Source organism: Protopterus annectens, chromosome 13.part0, assembly GCF_019279795.1.
Source record: "Protopterus annectens isolate FY-2018-M chromosome 13.part0, PAN1.0, whole genome shotgun sequence".
Taxonomy (NCBI): Eukaryota; Metazoa; Chordata; order Ceratodontiformes; family Protopteridae; genus Protopterus; species Protopterus annectens.
This window is the reverse complement of record NC_056747.1, coordinates 1102284700-1102304422: the sequence shown is the minus strand read 5'-3', so window position 1 is coordinate 1102304422 and position 19723 is coordinate 1102284700. Positions and strand designations below refer to the sequence as shown.

The 19723-nt window shown below is 40.6% G+C and overlaps 1 protein-coding gene across 1 annotated transcript in view; it reads left to right on the top strand.

Annotated features, from left to right (window-relative positions):
- Nucleotides 1-19723, top strand: part of FAM117A (family with sequence similarity 117 member A) — a gene marked incomplete in the record, with an annotated part of 933427 nt that overhangs the window by 154796 nt on the left and 758908 nt on the right. The window contains 1 exon segment of the mRNA XM_044055073.1: nt 14629-14774. Within this exon segment, the coding sequence (XP_043911008.1) occupies nt 14629-14774 (146 nt within the window).

Genomic DNA, 19723 nt, shown 5'->3' with positions numbered 1-19723 from the left:
TTGGATCAGGACAATTAGATGTGCTCAATAGATCTTCAGGATGCGTACTATCACATCAAAATGGACAGGCGCTCCAGGAGGTTCCTTCGCTTCCGGCTGGGAGCCAGTCATTCCCAGTTCAGAGCTCTGCCCTTTGGTCTCAGCACAGCCCCCAGGATGTTCATCAAATGCATGGCAGTTGTCACGGCTCACCTGAGGCGTGAAGGATTCCAGGTGTTTCCATATCTAGACGACTGGCTCCTTACTGCTACTACCAGGCATAAACTCCTTCAAGCCAGGGACTATACAATTACAATTTGTGCCCAGCTAGGCATTACTATAAATTTCGAAAAATCTGCCTTGTTGCCCTGTCAATCTATTACCTATATAGGAGCAGATTTAGATACAAGTATGTCCGCAAGGCTACCGCCAGACAGGGTGGCCACAATTCAGCAGCAAGTTCATATCCTCATGCAATGCAAAAGGGTACAAGTCAGGTTGGTCCTTCAAACTCTGGGTTCTATGGCAGCGGCATTTCTTCTGATACCTCTGGCCTGTTTTCACATGAGAATTCTTCAGTGGCTTCTTTTCACACACACTGGTCCTTTCAACAGCTCCCCATGTCTCACATGATCATGATTACAGAAACATGCAAAAGGCACCTTTCCTGGTGGATGGTCTCCCCACTAGTGTCTCAGGGCAGACCATTCATCCAGCCCCCTCCGGTTGCCACAGTGACCACGGATGCCTCATTGATAGGGTGGGGGGGTATTATCAGGGCAGAACAGTCCAAGGCACTTGGCAGCCTCACAAGTACCATCTGCACATGAATGTCTTGGAGATGAGAGCCGTGCTCCTAGTGTTGCAAGCCCTTCAGGACTCTCTCCCTTCCGGGACCATTGCAGTTCAAACAGACATGTCAGTGGTGTTGTACATCAACAAGCAGGGCGGAACCAGGTCCTACCCCCTGTGTCGAGAAGCACTCTGGCAGTGGGCGATTTCCTCCCAACGATTTCTGATTGCAACGAACATCCTGGGAAGTCCAACGTCACAGCGGACAGGCTCAGCAGAGCTATTCTCATGCATCACAAGTGGTGTCTGAATCGGGTAGTTGCGGATCTGATGATCTGCAAATGGGGACATCCTTGCTGCGATCTGTTTGCCACCCCCTTCAACAGCAACTACTTCTCCCTTTAACCGCTTTCCGGTCACCCTCCCAGAGGCGCTCTAGTCCATGATCTTCCTAAGGGACTTCTTTATGCCTTCCCGCCATTCCCTCTTATACCCAAACTCATACAGAAAGCTATTCCGTTGGGTTGCAAAATGATCCTCATTGCCCCCTACTGGCCTCGACAGATATGGTTTCCGTTCCTGCACGGTTACCTCCTCGAGCAGCCCTGGACTCCGGATCCTATTCCAGACCTGCTGATTAATCAATCAGGAGAGCTGCATTAATTCCTCCAAACAATCCAGCTCACAGCTTGGTTGATCCACTTCTAACCCTAGCCAGGCTTCCCAGCATTTCCCTGGCAGTGTGTGAGATTGTCTAGTCTCAAATCCGCTACTAGGAAGACTTATGCTAGCAAATGGAAACGTTTCTCTTGTTGGGCAGAGGCTAGGAACATAGATCCCTTTTCAGCCCCAGTTCACGAAATCTTGGAGTTCCTAACAGAGTTTTTTCATTCTGGGTCCGCTTCTGCCACAATCTGGGTTCAACTAGCGGCCATCTCTAACTTTCATGTTGGGTTTTCTAATCTAAACATTGTCTCATAAGCTGTGTAAAGCCTTTCTCAGAGGGACTACTCTCCATAGGCCCCCAGTGAGAGATCCCCCTCCTCCTTGGGACCTTTAATTTGGTACTAACCTCCTTGATTATGCCACCTTTTGAACTGGCAGCATCCTGCTCCATTAAGTTTCTATCTTGGAAACCTCTCTTTCTGGTAGCTATTACCTCAGCCAGACGTGTCTCGGAACTTCAGGCACTAAGTGTTCGTCCTCCGTACTTAGTTTTTTATAAGGACAGGGTTGCTCTGAGAACTAATCCCTCCTTCCTTCTGAAAGTCTGCTCAGAAAATAATCTAAACCAATCTATAGACCTCCCTGTGTTTTTCCCTAACCACACCAACACGGCAGAATACAAATTACACCTTTTGGATGTTCATAGACAATTGCGTTTTTACCTGCATAGAACGAAGGATATAAGAAAGTCGGACCAACTTTTCCTTTCCAATGCTAAGGGCAAACAGGGTCTTCCAGTTTCCAAAGTGACCCTGTCCAGGTGGTTGTCTCACATTATTACCTTCATCTATCAACTAAGAAACAGAGTTGTCTATCAAACCGAAAGGTCATTCTACTAGGGCTTTGGCCACCTCTGTAGCCTTCCAGTCTAGGTTGCCCACGGACTCTATCTGTGCCGCTGCCACGTGGGCAAATTCTCATACCTTTATTTCTCATTGCAAATTAGACATGGTCTCCAGGAGTAGAGCTAACTTTGGTTACTCTATTCTGAAGAGTCTGTTCCAATGAGCTGCCCAGGATCGTAGGTGCTAGAGACGCTGTCCCAACAAGCAAGAAACTAAGGCGAGATGGACAACATAAAGAAGTACCTACCATAACATTCCATGTTAGTTGTCTTCATCTCGCCTTCTTTCTTGTCCCCCCTCATTCCCCCTGTCCTATTGTACCGAGAGAAGTTCAGGTTTCATTGGCTGTGTGTTTTCTGGTTTGTTTCCTCTACTGATTTTGGAGTATGACAGGTATGCTCAACCTTTTGCTTGGAGGGGTTCGTTATATAGCTATGGCTGGGGTTAGCTATTTCAAATGAGATCTGGGTAGCTAGCCCTAGGCATCATGGGATTAAGGGGTAGCCTTGAGCCGGTAAACGTCTCTCGAGCTATAGAAGATGGCAGAGTTGGAGCTGAGTATCGGCTCCGATCCCAACAAGCAAGGAAGAAGGCGAGATGAAAACAACTAACATGGAACGTTATGGTAGGTACATAACTTTTTCCAGTAATTGTTAGGCAGAATAACTTGCCCTCTCCAGTACAAAAGATTCTTCTGGCTGCCCATAAACCATTTACTAGAAAACTTTACCTTGGCAAATTAGGTTTTTGATTTGGGTTTTCGACCCCTTTTCGGCATCAGTTAAAGTCCTGGAATATTTGTTCTTATTTGAATCAGGAGCCTCTACTTTCACAGTTGAGGTTCAGTTCTATTTCCAATTTTCATAATGGATTTGATGATCATTCCTTGATGTCTCACTGTTTATAGCAATTTTTTTTCTGAAAGGTGCATTACATCTAAAACCCCCATTCAAAGATCCTATGGTGCCATGGGATTTGAGTTTAGTTTTACAATGCTTTGCCCAACAGCCCTTTCAGCCAGCAGTTACTTGCAGCCTCATATTTTTATCTTGGAAAACTCTCTTCCTGATGGCTATCATGTCTGCCAGGAGAATATCCAAATTACAAGCTTAATGTGTAAAGCATCCTTGTATCATTTTTCACAAGGAGCGAGCATCACTAGGAACTAATCCGTCCTTCTCCAAAGTGTATTGGAATGTAATATTAGCTAGTTTACAAACTTGCCAGTCTTTTCAGAATTTTCAAACAAAGGTGAATACTGTTTACATTTGCTGGACATCCACAGACAATTGTGCTTGTTAACCAAAAAAGACAACAGCTGTAGCAACAATGGGAAAAAAACACACACTCCAAAGCCAGCTGGTGTCACACAAATGGAAGCACTAATGATGTTCCAAACCCGATGGTAATACAAATCCGTAATTTATTCGACCATAATACAAGTGAAATTAAGCGCTTTCATCCATAACATAGGACTTCATCAGAATAGTTGTTACACATCCACAGTGAATTTTAAAACTTTTTTGGCGCTAATCCCACCTCCAAATGACAAGCTGTCTTAAAGCTATACTACACTACATATACTTAATCAAAACATTGTCAACCTAATGTTAAAACACAAATGTATACCCTACCTAATCTGAGTGAAATCTCATAAATGCCAATCATACTACACTTTACACTATTATAAAATATCTAAAATATGCATGGAATATTACGCATTTCTATAGATATATATATATATATATATATATATATATATATATATATATATATTAAAAATAACTATACTTAAATATATACTATAATAATTCTAAAATAGGCTTAATGGTTAAAAATTCATTAAGGCCAGGTTTTCTTCCAGCATCTGTAAAAATTTGCCATATAACTTCCTTCCGGCTTAAAAGTGCTTTATAATTAGCCCCCATAGTGTTCATAACAATTTGATCTATAATGGCGAATTTAGAAACATGATTGTCGTCAATCAATAATGTCTACTTAATGCATTATTAGTATCATGAGTTCTAATTGCATACAAATGGTCGTACATGCGTTTTCTGAAGGGCCTCACCGTTTTACCAATATAAAAATTTGAACAGGCCATACATTTGGCCATATAAATATTTTTTGTTACAATTGCCCTGCTTAAACTTTAACGACCTATTAACATTTTCTAAAATACTATCTTTCTCTAATATGGCACTGCATTGATTACATTTACCACACTTTTTACTTCCACCATACATGTGATTTCTTCCATTGGTGGAAGATGTATACTCAAATTTCTTTTTAATGTTCTGTCCCGTTTTATATACAAATAAAGGGACCGAGCCTACTAATTCATTAACATCATCTATAGTCAGCAAATTCCAATTGTTGATAATTCTCTTGATATATTCTACATAAGGAGAGTATTCCAATATACATGCTCTACTGTATTTTCCTGTACCTTCTTTCTTGTCTTTGCTACTGAATTCCCTCCCTAATACGGGTGGATATTTTCTACCCCATTCATCTATTACATGAGAAATATTCCTTAACATTTCATCTGGGTAACCCCGTTCACTAAACATATCCTGAATACAATTCATCTTTACTAAAACATTATATTCAGATGTCATCCGTGCTCCATGTATGCATTGACCTTTAAAAATACTTGTCATAATTTTTCGTGGATGACAGCTAGTGTAGTCCAAATAGCTATTAGAAAATGTCTTTTTCCTATGTATATTTGATTTAAATCCATTATTAATCTTGGTGAGTAAAATATCTAAATAGGAAATAGACATCATTACTTTCATATGTAAATTGTAAAGAACAGGAATTGTTTAGAAAAGTAATAAATGATTCAATACTTTGGTTGTCCCCATCCCACAATATAAAAATATCATCCAGAAAGTGAGAATAGTATGTTACCCTTTTATAATATTCACTTACAAATAACTGTGGTTTCCCATTCCAACATTACTAAGTTGGCAAATATGGGAGCGCATGCCGCTCCCGTAGCCACACCTCTAACTTGTTTAAAATTCTCGCCTTCGAATTGAATGTAATTGTGGTCCAGAATCAATGACATTAATTCCATAATTACCAAAATTTTGTCCCATTTTAAACCTGAATACTTATGTAAGCTGTTACAAAAATATTCAAGACCAATTTCCTTCGGTATACGTGAAAAAAGGTCTATTACATCAATAGTAATAAATGAACTGTTTTCAGACCATTTGTCATTCGTGAGTTTAGCTAAAAAAGACCATGAGTCCTTGACCAAAATGTTATATTTTGGTAGATGGGTTTTAGCCATCTATCTATAACTACTCCTAATGGATATGTCTTGGAGCGGCTCCCTGATATAGGGCGAAAAGGAGGCTGTTCCAAACTTTTATGTATCTTCGGAATCCCTAAAATACATGCCAATGTGGGATAATCTACCTTTAAAAATTCATATATATCCTTCGTTATACGTTTGTCTATAAATAAATCCTCAATACACATCTATTCGTTTATAACCTATATTGATCTCATTAATAGATACTGGCTCATAGTTACCAGATTCATAAAGGATTTTGTATATTTCCTTGATGTAGTCATATGTGTTAAAGAGCACAACTCCTCCGCCTTTGTCGGGCTTCATAACTTTAGCTAACTCGTTAAGATTTTTCTCTCCCCGTATGTTAAATTGTCATGAACATTCATATGTGTAAAGTGTCTGTTCGTATCATAAATGTCATTGACCACTGCTTTTTCAAATAAACCTATATTTGGATGTGTGGGTGGTATATAACAACTCTTCTTTTTCAAGTCCACCTTTTTATAATTCAAAGTATTACCAAAACTAGTGGTCAAATTTAATTTGAGTGAAGAGTTTAATGTCTATAATTGTATCGGTTAAGTTGAAGGCAGGTTTGGGTACAAATTTCATTCCCTTGGTTAAAAGTGTGAAATGTTCAGGCCTCAATTCCATGTCGGTATAATTAAATATGTTGAAGTTGTTATAACTATATACTATATCATTAGATATAGTAATAGTATCTGTAGTTTTACCATATGTATTGTCAGTAATGGTTTCTGTTACCTCTCCATTACTTCTGCATCTTGATAGTATCTCTGCCTCCGATGTTCTTCGTGTTTCACTGTTGCAGTCATAACTGTAGGGTGATCCGGCCGACAGGCAGCCCGAGGTCGGCCAGAATTCCAAAGTCTGTCTGGCGTCGGCTGTACCAGCAAGTACTCTGACGTCAGAACGCAGAGGTATAAAGCTGACAGCCGACACCATCTTCTCCAGTCTTTCTTGCCGTGCGGTGGAAAAGCAGCTCGCAAGTTGTTGGTTGGCGGATTCCCGGACAACGTGCTTTGCTTGTCGTCTGTCTGAAGATTTCTTCTTTTCTCAAGCTAAGTACCCTGTTGGGGAAACTTTTTTTTTTTTTCTTGCTCCTCCGATGTCAGAAAAAGTTAATAATTGTATATCATGTGGAAAACAAATACCTCAAAGATTTCCCCTCTTACTGTCTTCCTTGCTTAGGCCCTAACTACAACGTTTCTTGCTGTCGGTTTTGTGCCAGGTTTAATTCTCGTACTATTAAGCGTAGGTACGATTGGGCCTTGAATTATTTCGGTAGACAGTTCAATTACAGGATGTCGTCGGATACTTTACCGACAACCGGAATTCACAAAAAGCGCAAGGACAAGGATAGGCCTCCGAGGTCCAGACATGATTCTATGCAGCCGGAGACCGCTTCGGGTTCTGCGGTAGTCAGTGAGGCACTTTGCAGCCCCTGTCGTCAACCACTTCGGAACCGATGGCCGACACGGACTCCCATGGGGAGCCAACTAGGCCCAGTATTTCATCTGCTGCAGGACCTTCGGACGTCGCTCCTTCAGATGGGTCCGGAACCGCTGTGCAGGTACCGGCTTCTGAAGGGGTTTTCAGGCCTTCTCATATCACTATTACTACAAAGACAAAGGCAAAGTCAAAGACTCCTGTTAAGCCAAGGATTTCTTCTCTAGCTTCTTCGGATTCAGCTCCCAAGACCCAAAAGCAATTAAGGATGGCTGAAGATTTGCTTACTATGATTAGGGGTTCTCACCCCCCTCCTGAAAAAAGGCCTAGACAGGATATTCCTTATGATTCCTCTGATCAGGCTTCTGTGTCCTGTCTCTTCCTCTGAACAGGATTACTCTTTTCCTCCTTATGAGGATTCTGATGCAGAGGATTCCCCCCCTCTGCTTCTCCCCATAAAGATTTTTCTTTTGGGGGAAACCTTGCATGAGATGAGAGCATTTTCATTGGGAAGGTCAGGATTATTCCGCTTCCAAGAAGAGACTTGGGGAATTTCTCCTCCCACAACACAGACCTTTGGCTATTCCTCCTGTTCTTGATATTGTGGATGATGCTTTCTCTGAAGCTAACCTGAATCCTGACTCTTATCCGCCTGCTCCTTCTAAGCCGGATAGATTTTAGAGTCCCTGATTCCCATCAGTTTTTGTTCAAGAACCCTTCTGCAGATCCTGAAACTATTTCTCAGGGTTCCAAGGCTGCTAAGGCCGCTTCAGCTAAAAATCCTATTCCCTCTGAAAAGGATTCTCGTGCCTTGGACAGATGGGGCAAAAAGGTGTATACTTCTACCTATTCTGGACCTTTCAGTATTAAACACCTTTCTGGAAATTCCAAAATTCAAGATGCTTACTCTACAACAACTTCTTCCACTGCTCTCCCAGGATGCTTGGATGGTGACATTGGACTTAAAGGAAGCCTACTTACACATTCCCATCAGGCAGGAACGCAGAAAATACCTCAGATTCAAGGCAGGTTCGAGGCACTTTCAATTCTCTGTACTGCCCTTTGGTTTATCTACTGCGCCCAGAGTCTTTACCAAGTGTCTGGCTCCAGTAGTAGCTTATTGCAGACTCCAGGGGATTCAGATTTACCCCTATCTGGACGACTGCCTTATTCAGGCGGTCAGCAAAGTCCTACTTCAACATCTGGATTTTGTTCAACGTCTTCAACTACTCGGATTTTCAGTGAACACAAAAAAGTCACATTTGATCCCTTCTCAGCAAATGATTTTTTTGGGAGCTCTTCTAAACACAAGCTTGCAAAGGGCCTTCCTCACTCCAGAAAAACAATTACAGCTGGTCTCAATTTTCAAAACCTGGCAACTTTACCTCGGCTCACTGCAAGGAGATTCCTGCAGGCTTTGGGCTACATGGCTTCTTGCATCCTGTTGATTCCAAATGCAAGGCTTCATATGAGAACTTCAATGGTACTTAAAGAGTGTATGGTCTCTGCATTACCACAGTCTAGACACAATGATTCCACTGATTCCCTGCCTCCAAAAGGGAGCTCCTTTGGTCCAGGGCTTGTGCTTTGAACGAAGGAAAACCCTTCAGTCTGCCTCAACCTTCTCTGATCATAACCACAGACTCTTCGGATTATGCTTGGGGAGCTCATTTTCTAGACCTTGGCCAGCAGGGCTCTTGGACAAAGAAGCAACTACTCTGGCACATCAACTTGAAGGAAATGTTGGCAGTCCAAAATGCTCTTCTAGCATTCCAGACTCTCTTGAAACCAGGACCTCTTCTGATTCGTACAGACAATACCACAGTCATGTGGTACATAAACAAGCAAGGGGGCTCTCACTCTTACCCCCTTTGCAGACTAGCCATGAATTTATGGGGCACTGCTCTAAATCTGAATCTGCATCTTCAAGTTCAGTTCATTCCAGGAAATCAGAACCTCTTAGCAGACAGCCTAAGCAGAAATCTTTTGGATCCTCACAAATGGATGTTGGACCCCAACTTATTTAGCAGAATAACTGTAGTTTGGGGTTGTCCTCAGATCTGTTTGCATCCCATCTCAATCAGTTGCCTCTCTTTTGCACCAGGTCCTTCCACATAACAGCTTGGAAAGTGGATGCCCTGTCATTCAGCTGGAGGAATCTTTCGGGATATGCCTTCCCTCCTCTTCCTCTTCTGCCTCGGGTGTTACTGAAAATAAAACAGGACAAACCCAAGACTATCATTTTGATAGCTCCAAATTGGCCTCGGCAATTTTGGTATCCAACTTTAAAACACCTATTCTTGGAACCTCTTTGGATTCTTCCTCTGATCCCTTCTCTTCTGTCCCAGCATCAGGGTCAGATGCAACACTCAAATCAAGACTCTTTGCCTAGCAGCTTGGCTCTTCAAGGGCCTTTGATTCCTTCTCTTCCCAAACAAGTTTTGGATGTTCTTTTAGAAGCTAGGCGGCCTAGCACTAGAAAATCTTATGCTTCAGAATGGAAAAAATTTTGTATTTGGATGCCGGATCGAGGTTTTGATCCTCTTTCACCTAATATTTCCTCCATTTACTTTACCTCTCAGACCTTCTGCTTAAAGGCCTTTCCTTTTCCTCCATCAAAATTCATGCTTCTGCTATCTCGGCTCATTTTAATACTGATCCTCCCATTTTTTTCTCACCAGCTGGTGAGACAATTTTTGAGAGGAGCTAAGAATTTGAGACCTCCCAGAACTTCTCCTGTTCCTGCTTGGGATCTTAATTGTTTTGGAGAAACTTACGTTGCCTCCTTTTGAGCCTGCTGTGGCTTCGGATATAAAGTTCTTATCCTGGAAGACAGCTATCTTATTGGCATTGACTTCTGCCAGAAGGGTTTCAAAGTTGCAAGCTCTCATGGCTGTGGAACCATACATTATCTTCCACCAAGACAGAGTTTCCTTGAGGACAAATCCTACATTTATGCCTAAGGTGATTTCTAAAGTGGCTCTAAACCAGACTATTCACCTTCCTACCTTCTTTCCAAATCCTCAAAATAAAGGGGAAAGGATCTTACATTCATTGGACGTACACAGGCAACTACGATTTTACCTGAACAAGACTAAAGATTTCAGAAAATCTGATCAATTGCTTATCTCTTATGCCTCCAGTTCTTTAGGTAAGGCTATTTCTAAACAAACTATTTCCAAATGGATTGCTCATGGAATAAGGTTTTGTTACTCTCACTATGGGAAACAGATTCCAGGTACTGTTAGAAGTCATTCTACTAGAGCAGCTGCCACTTGGCAGTTTTTCTCAGGAGTTCCTACCAAGGACATTTTGGAAGCTGCCACTTGGAGTTCAGTGCATACTTTCTCTAAGCACTATAATCATCCCTTTGTTTTCTAAGTCTAGGGCAGGCTTTTCCTCTGCTGTTTTGCAGGGTCTTCTAGCTGCGCCATCTTCTGCATAACCTCCTCCCTCATTCACAGCCTTGGGATTCTACCCTACAGTTATGACTGCAACAGTGAAACACGAAGAACATAGTACAGTTGTGTACACCTACCATAAATGTAGATGTTCGAGTGTCTTCACTGTTGCAGTCGGGGTTTCCCTCCCACCAGTCCCCTCTTATTTTTGCTTGTTTTTTCTTCCACTTTTGTGGTGTATTTGTGTTCCTTTTTTGACACTTTTGGTTTGTTTTTGGGGGCTTCTGACATCTGGGGCAGGAAAGGCTGGAGAAGATGGTGTCGGCTGTCAGCTTTATACCTCTGCGTTGTGACGTCGGTACTTGCTGGTACAGCCGACGCCGGACCCAGACTTTGGAATTCTGGCCAACCTCGGGCTACCTGCCGGCAAGATCACCCTACAGTTATGACTGCAACAGTGAAGACACTCCAACATCTACATTTATGGTAGGTGTACACAACTGTACTTTCCTTCCACTTCAATCCTTTTGTTGTATTGCATACCCTCTCTCCTGTCTGCCCTTGTAAAAATGTTTTCCCCGACCCTCATTATTTTTTTTACATTTCATTGTGGTAAACCTGCGTTTGTCTTTCAAAATCAGTCCTGTAATTATTATTCTGTGCTGTACCACTATTATAATCCTTCCATTTGTAAATTATCTTATTGTTATATTGCATTATATCCCTTTTCATTTTTTTGTTTTTCTTAGACATTATATTGGCTTTCTTCTCGGCAATAAAAAATTGTCATATAATTCCTTCCATTGGGGGAATAGTAAATCATTAACAGCATTATTCAATTGCTCTACTTCCACTAAAAAACTCAATTTTTCATTTTTCAAAACCAACATCTTCATAAATTCCATGCCAAAATTGTCAAATTGTTAAAATCTTGTATGTTTTTATCGTTCATATTTATTCCCATAGGGACCTTAAAAAATGTAGTCCCGTATGAACTATTTTAGACTCTATATATTTATTTAAATAGACATTGTCAATATTTAAACCTTTAATGCCAGTTAAAGTCCCTTTAGATGTAGTATATCTGTCATTGGGTAATATAACAGGAGAATGTTCATTTAATAAAGTCAATGCCCTTTGATAAAAAATCGAGCTGGTTAATCACTTGTCCGATACTAGTTGCGACTGTGCCCTTATTTTTAGGGCTAGAACTATTCGGAACAATGACCTTTGTAATACCAATGTTTTTGTGAGCAGCTGCCGAATATGTACGCCCTTCCATCGGCCGTTTAGATATAGCACCCATTCGTGCACAGTCATCCTTTGACCTAAACAATGAAAAGTCAAAAGTGTATTCTCTGTCCAAAGTCAAGCTGCCCTCTGATTTGTCATCCACCCCATAAAGGTCTTTAATAGGTCTCTCGTTTGTACCTTTATGCCTGGAACCCTGTCCATTGGGTATGGTGGATAAAATACCGCTACCATCTGCTCCAACTGCCGGAGCTTGTTCACGTACGTTTTCTAGTCTGTCAACGTACCCTTGATCTTGGCATGTAACTAGGTCTCTGTCTGTTAATTTCTTCTTTTAAAATGCTGATTTCAGAACGCAATTTCAGCATTTCCTTTCGGTCATCTGCACCATTTGGTGATCCGTTAGTAGCATCCATAACGACAACTTGACCAAAAAAGACAGCTGTAGCAACAACGGTAAAAAGCGCACACTCCAAAGCCAGCTGGTGTCACAAATGGAAGCACTGATAATGTTCCAAACCAGATGGCAATACAAATCCGTAATTTTATTCGACCATAATACAAGTGAAATTAAGCGCTTTCATCCATAACATAGGACTTAATCAGAATAGTTCAGTTTCACATTCATAGTGAATTTTAAAACTTTTTTGGTGCCAATCCCGCCTCCAAATGACAAGCTGTCTTAAAGCTATACTACACTACATATACTTAATCAAAACTTGTAAACCTAATGTTAAAACAATGGTAATGGATTTGATTATCATTCCTTGATGTCTCCCTGTTTATAGCAGTTTTTTTCTGAAAGGTGCTTTACATCTAAAACCCCCATTCAAAGATCCTGTGGTGACATGGGATTTGAGTTTAGTTTAGTTTTACAATGCCTTGCCCAACAGCCCTTTCAGCCAGCAGTTACTTGCGGCCTCATATTTTTATCTTGGGAAAACTCTCTTCCTGGTGGCTATCGTGTCTGCCAGGAGAATATCCAAATTAAAAGCTTAATGTGTAAAGCATCCTTGTATCATTTTTCACAAGGAGCGAGTATCACTAGGAACTAATCTGTCCTTCTGCAAAGTGTATTGGAATCTAATATTAACTAGTTTACAAACTTGCCAGTCTTTTCAGAATTTTCAAACAAAGGTTAATACTGTTTACATTTGCTGGACATCCGCAGACAATTATGCTTGTACCTGAACAGAACAAAATCTTAAAATTGGATCAGTTATTCATATCCTTTTCAGGACCAGGATTGGGTAAACCTGCATCAAAAGCTACCTTATCAAGATGGCTCTGACTTTCACCTCTCTCTAGTCAGAATAAACTCAAAACTACTTGCTCTGGTTAGAGTGCATTCCATCAGATCTGTTTCCACTTCAGCTGTCTTCATTCCAAAGCTTCTGTGGAGGAAATATGTGCAGCTGCAACATGGGCTACTCCCCATACCTTTATAACTCATTACAGATTAGATATGGTTTCCAGGGGGAGAGTATCAATTGGCTCTATGGTACTCGGGGGGCGAGGTGTTATCCTTCTTAGGGCTGCCCCGTATCTAAGGTAGCTGGGGTTTCTGTCTCTTCTGTCAAGAATTAATGAAGATTGACCACATCAGATAAAGAAGTTATGTCCATGCCTCTTTGAGAATTTATGGCTGGCCTTAGCTGTGTAACGGCCGAGTCTATTCGGAGAGGTCGGAACTGAACCTATCTGTCAAGAATGAAAGAATGAATATTGACAACACAGGTGGAGCGTTATGGTAAGGACATAACTTTATTTGTAGGCATAAGTATTCTCACATGATGCCCTTAATTACAAAATTAAACATAATGGGTCATAACACTGTTCATTAGACTTCTAGACTGCCCATTTCTTCCTGTTAGACTTCATCGGTTCATAGCTTAGTACTAGGCTAACTTCCCTTGGGGGGCTATTTTAAGCCTAGCCAATTATCCCTTGTGAGAATCAAACCGTTCATCTGTAAGGTAAAACTCGTAGCCATTATGCCAGCCTTGTGTAGACAAGCTTAGGAGTTTTACTGAAAGAGTTCACTAGAAGAAATGGATGTGTAAGTAAATATTTCCATTATAATTTTATGAAACATTTTATTTCTAGCATTTCCTAGAATGCTAAGCATCGCATGAATACTTGCAAATATTGGGCTATTGTTTTTATCCTGTTGCCATCTTTAACAGTATTGCTTCTTGGACTTCTAGCTAAGATTGTGTTAGCAGTATTGCATTGAGGTTGCTTTCACTGTAGTAGTAAATCTACAGCCTTGTACATTTTGGCTGCAAATTACCTGGCCATAGACTTGTCTAGTAGCAGAGTTGTAATGGACTGTCAAACTAGAATGTCTGTGTTCCCCACTTCACCTCTGATCTGCAACCTTTCTACTTGCTAGTTTTAATTTTTAATCCTCAGATCCATTGTGCTGAATGACATATGTAGAGTGTAGGAGGGACAGAATTTTCAAGTACTGACCCTTTTGGGGGTGGTAGTTGGCTTGCATAGCAGGTATTGTGAACTGTACAAATAGACTTGTATACGTGAGATATATATTTCTAGTAGACTGTTTTCACCCATTTGAGGTTAACTGCTTTATCATGTTTAGCTGTTTGAAGCACAGTGAAGAAATTGAAGCCAGTCTGAATTAACTGGCCAAGTAAGTATCTGCCTTTAGTTGGTTGCACAGTTTTGTGTTGTAGCCAAGTTAGTGTTTATTTCCTGTGTAAAGATGTTAATTGTTCCCCTCTTCCACTAAACGTTTTGAGGCTTCTTTGCATTTTTGGATTTCTTCCTTTAAATTGTTCCAGAAAATGTATTGCACTAAGTAATTTTCCCATTTTTCTGTATATTGTAGCTGTTGGAAAACCACCTCACCGTCACAGGGTGTCTTGCATCAGTCACGCTTCCTCCTTGGACACTGTTATTGCCCCTTATCTCTTGGGACAATGGCCACGAGACATTCATGTGCCAGTAACTGGTATGAATGACAAGGCAACACAGGTATGGTTATAAACTGAAAAACAAGATAGCATATAAACATAACCAGTAGCAAAGCATATACCACAGTAGGATCTGATAACACTTTACCCCATTGCCCCTTTGTTGGTGGTGATTTTATTTCTCTTTTTAGTTTCTGGATAGCCTGCTTATGCTGTGGCATTGGGATAGCTGGGTTACGTTAATTTTGTCAGAGGGTTTAATTTCTCCCCTGTGGCTTCACTAACTGGCATTCAGGATTGCTACTCAATTTTATTGATCCTGTAGCCTGGACAAGCTAATTGCACTACTTTTTACTTTCTTTTTACTACTGTGGAGGTGTAAACCAGCCTTATCCCACTTTTGGCTATAATATTTTGACTTATTACAGTCTTTGTGAGCTTCTCGCAGCATAAAAGAACACCCTTACCATAGCGCTGCATAATTTTGCTTTAGCCTATTTTACTCTTGGGATCAGGCCCTGAGCCTTACACTCGCTTTACCCAAGTGCTATTTAAGAATTATTCAATGGGTTAAATGTGCTGCTGGTAATATGGATTGCTATAATGGACATCCTTTTATGATATGACTGCATGGGCTGTATTACTGTGCTATGACTTGGTTTATTTTACTTTAATAGGTTAAACTAGTTAGTATTTAGCCTCATTAGTTAATGCTTTTTCATAGTTTGTAACTACACATTGTCTTCTGTAGTAGATAATATATGCCTTGCTTTTCTGAGCCATACAAAAGTAATGTATTTGATTATATAAGCTGAATACTTGTGCTAATTACCTTACTGTATGTTACACCCTGTGCTAATACCTCACTGCATCCTTACACTCCAATCAACTTCTGACTAGCACTCCTCTACACTTTTTCATTCCACTCCTGCATAGAACTTAACCTAGTTAGCCAACAATTATTTAATATTTCTTTCTGTCTCATTTTTCAGCTTCTAAGTCCTGTGTGGAGACACAGCCGGTCCCTCTATTTGAAACCCTGTAAGGCTAGTGATATCCTACTGAATAGTAGGGAAACTTAATCCTAGAAGCCCCTCAGGATCTACCTGGACCCTCTACATTCAGCCTCACAGTGTAGGTGTTATCCTACAGTATATATATGATGTAACTTTAACCTTGAGTGCAATAACTTTAAATTACTAGTGACTTCATTAAATTTTAAACTATTTTGTAAGGGCCAGCACACCCGTGGACCTACCCCTCCTACCATCTCTTTATTAACTTATCCCCCCTCCACCTACTATCCTAGTGGAATTCATGTTTTCCCTGTTATCCACTAGAGGGCAGCAGATCTTAGGCTTTGGAATACCATCTCTCACTGGTTGTAGAAACCAACTAGCTCTGTAGACAATCTAGACTCTGATATCAGTGCTTGTACTCTGTATTTATGTACTTACTCCCCCACCCCATGAGTGCTTTACAATGGGAATTATCCCAGGTAAGTCTGGAAGTTTTTACTAAATAGACACCTTTGACCATCACCACTTTTTTGCTACTAGCCCCCTCTATTATCCCTCTGTATAAACTTCCTTTCCTGCCTTTGGCACTTTCTATAAAAATTTCTCTCTGTTGTAAAACTATCTTACATGACTATCCCCCCCCAGCACAGCTATACCTTTGTTCTCCTTTTTTTCTCTGCTACTTAGTAACAGCTTATGTCTCTTACCTTTCCTATGCCTGTAGAACTCAGTCTCTCTCCATGACTGATAGCCTCTCAGCTGTAACCCGCTCCATTCACCCTATGGGCTCACTCCGCTTCCCTACCCCCAATTCCCACCCACCCCCAGGGGTCCTACACTTGTACTTCCCTAACCACACCCTCCCTCTTCCAACCTATCCCATACTTCACCCTACCCCATATACTTTAGTCACACCCCTACCCTCTAAATCACTCACAATAAGCCACTCCTTAGGGTACCTCTACCATATCCTCCTACTCTTAACTCTTATATCTTGGTGCCCTCTCTAGTCTCTTCTTGTATCCTCTTATCTTCCTCTCCTCCACATCTTACTCCCTCCTTTTATCCCTACACTCAAGTTCTTATTTTATTTCCTCAGATGCCTCTCCCTAATCTAGCCAAGCTAACACTAACAGTTCTACTCTTAACTACCCTCTTCTCAGCCTACCTTCTTACCTCCTTTGAAAAACTGCACTATTTCCAGTTTAACAATTCCCACAAACTACAATTTATACATACATATCCCTAAATAGACATTCTAACAACCTCCACTCCCAGTTACCTACTACCTAAATACCACAGACTCTCCCACATTAAACATAACCTACCTTCAGAAAGAAAATTGAAAATTCAAACTTACCTTATAAACAATTCAGTAACTAAACTAAAAAATCCCTCCTTAAAAGATGGTGACATCCACCCCAACCCTGGCCCTACCAACCCTACAATCCAAACAACTCACCCTAAACTCAATAGCTCTCTCCTAATGGGGCATCTGAATATCCAAAGCATCAATAATGAAGTACCTCACCTTCATACCCTCCTAGATATTCACTCCTTTGATATCCTCTGCCTCACTGAGACTTGGTTAAAACCAGAAACTAAAGACAATTAAATTATTCCCCAAGGCTATAATATAGTGAGACTAGACCGAACAAAACATAAAGGTAGTGGAGTAGCAATTCTATTTAAAAATGGACTTCACATCTCTACCCTACCATCCTATCCAACCCAGGATAGCAACGCAGAAGTCCTCATAACTAAGCTCCAAATCGACGCTAACAAATCTTTATACATTATCTGTATTTACATACCACCTGGCAGTAATATAACTACATTAGAGGTGTTTCTTAGATGGGTGTCTTCTACTTACCCCAAGAAACAATAATACTAGGCGACTTTAACATTGACTGGAAAAGTTAGTACTGAAAATCCCCTCTCATATCAACCTCCATGGCTTTACCCAAACCATAACCTCTGCAACAAGAATTAACAAACCTAATAAAAAAAAAAAAAAAAAGTACCTTAGACTGGATACTCAAACAAAATGAAACAAACTTACAAAGTAAGAACCCTGCCACATGATGTAAGTGATCATTCTTTGACCTACATCACAAGAGAAAAAGACTTTCCAAATCCCCCCACCTTTAGGATAGCACGCTCTACCAAACACTTTAAGAATTATTTCAAACTGAGCTCAGAGCATGCAGCTGGAACCCTTTAAAATCCCTTCCACTTGTAGAGGCTGTCAAGTATTTTAACACTACTTTCTTATCTATTCTTGATAAGCATGTTCTTAAACGTTCCATCAGAATGAAGTCCAACCCAGCCCCATGGCTCTCGAATGAAACTAGAAATCAAATTCTACTTGGGAACAAAGTATGGGCCAAATGGAGATCTAATAGAAATAGCTCTGATCATCTCCATTTTAGGCAGCTTAGAAATGGTACAAAAAAGGCAATACTTGCAGACAAAAAACTACTACTGTAAACTTCAACAAACTCATCAAAATAATCCTCAAAAGTTCTGGTCTTGCATAAATAAAGCTCCTTTCCCCAGGTAACTCCCGAACACCCACCCCACTTGATGCAGATCCAAATACTCCCCATCAAACTGCCAATACCTTTAACTCTTTCTTCACTGAGACTACAATTTCTAGCTAGGCAACTTATCTCTGAAAACTCCAGCCTTCCATCAACTTACCACACTCTTCCTCTAACTTCAAACTACAACCCATCTCTGCTTCTCTCATCTATAAATTTGTTCATAAACTTAAGCCATGTACTCCATCTGCTGACTAATTTCCTTCCCAATATCTCCAAAAAGCAGCCAAAGTAATTGCCTACCCTATATCTATACTTTATAAATAGGACAATCCAAGAAGGAACCATCCCAGATATTTGGAAAATCTCCCATATTATCCCCTTACATAGAGTAATCATTAGAGTTCCCACCTTTATCAGCCAATTGCTCTCATCACCCTTAGCAAAAATTATGGAGAAATGCATTCACCAACAACTTTTACATAATCTCTCTCTACATAACTTAATAGCAAGCTGCCAACATGGCTTTAGGCGATCACATAGTACTACTACTGCCCTCCTATCCTTTACAGATACCATCAATAGAAACCGCAACAAAAACATACTCATCTGCACTCTTCATCGATCTCTCTAAAGCTTTCGACATGGTTAACCATACCCTCCTAATCAATATTCTTGAATCTTTCCTTTGATTCTCTGGCCGTTAAATGGTTTAGATCATACCTCAGCTATAGGCAACGGGCAGTTCTCTGGTAAAAATCAAATTTCTTCCTTTTTACCTGTCACCATTGGGGTCCTTCAGGGTTCCATTCTTGGACCACTTCTCTCTTTATTTATTAATGATCTCCATGTAGCAATTCCTCAAGCCACCTGTATTCAGTATGCAGATGACTCCACACCAATATGCTCAGCAACCTCTCCAACTGAACTATATTCTCTAACTCAAAATCTTTTCAACACTGTAGAAACATGGTTTACCAAACGTTGCCTCCTTCTTAATGCCAAAAAAACAAAACTCCTTCTCTTTACACCCACTACTAGGTCCACCCCCTTAGACTTCTCAATCTCTTCAAATAATGGCACTGTCATTTTCCTTGACTCTACCACCAAACTTTTAGGAATAACCATTGACCATCTCTCATATCACCATATAAAACAACACCATTAAAATAGTCAACAGAAAAATATGATCGTTGCATAGAATAAAACCTTTAACCTCAACAGCAAGAGCCAAGATCGCTCACTCCCATCTAAACTCAACCCTTCTGTATGCCTCACCTATATTTACCAACCTTAAGAAAACTAACCAACAAATTAGCAACTTCCTACAATAATAATGCCAGATTCGCTGCTGGCAATCCCTTCAGAACTCTCCACTGCTCTAATCTTAGGCAACTACACTGGCTGGAATTCCAAAACCATCTGATAATCCCCCAACTCACAATTGC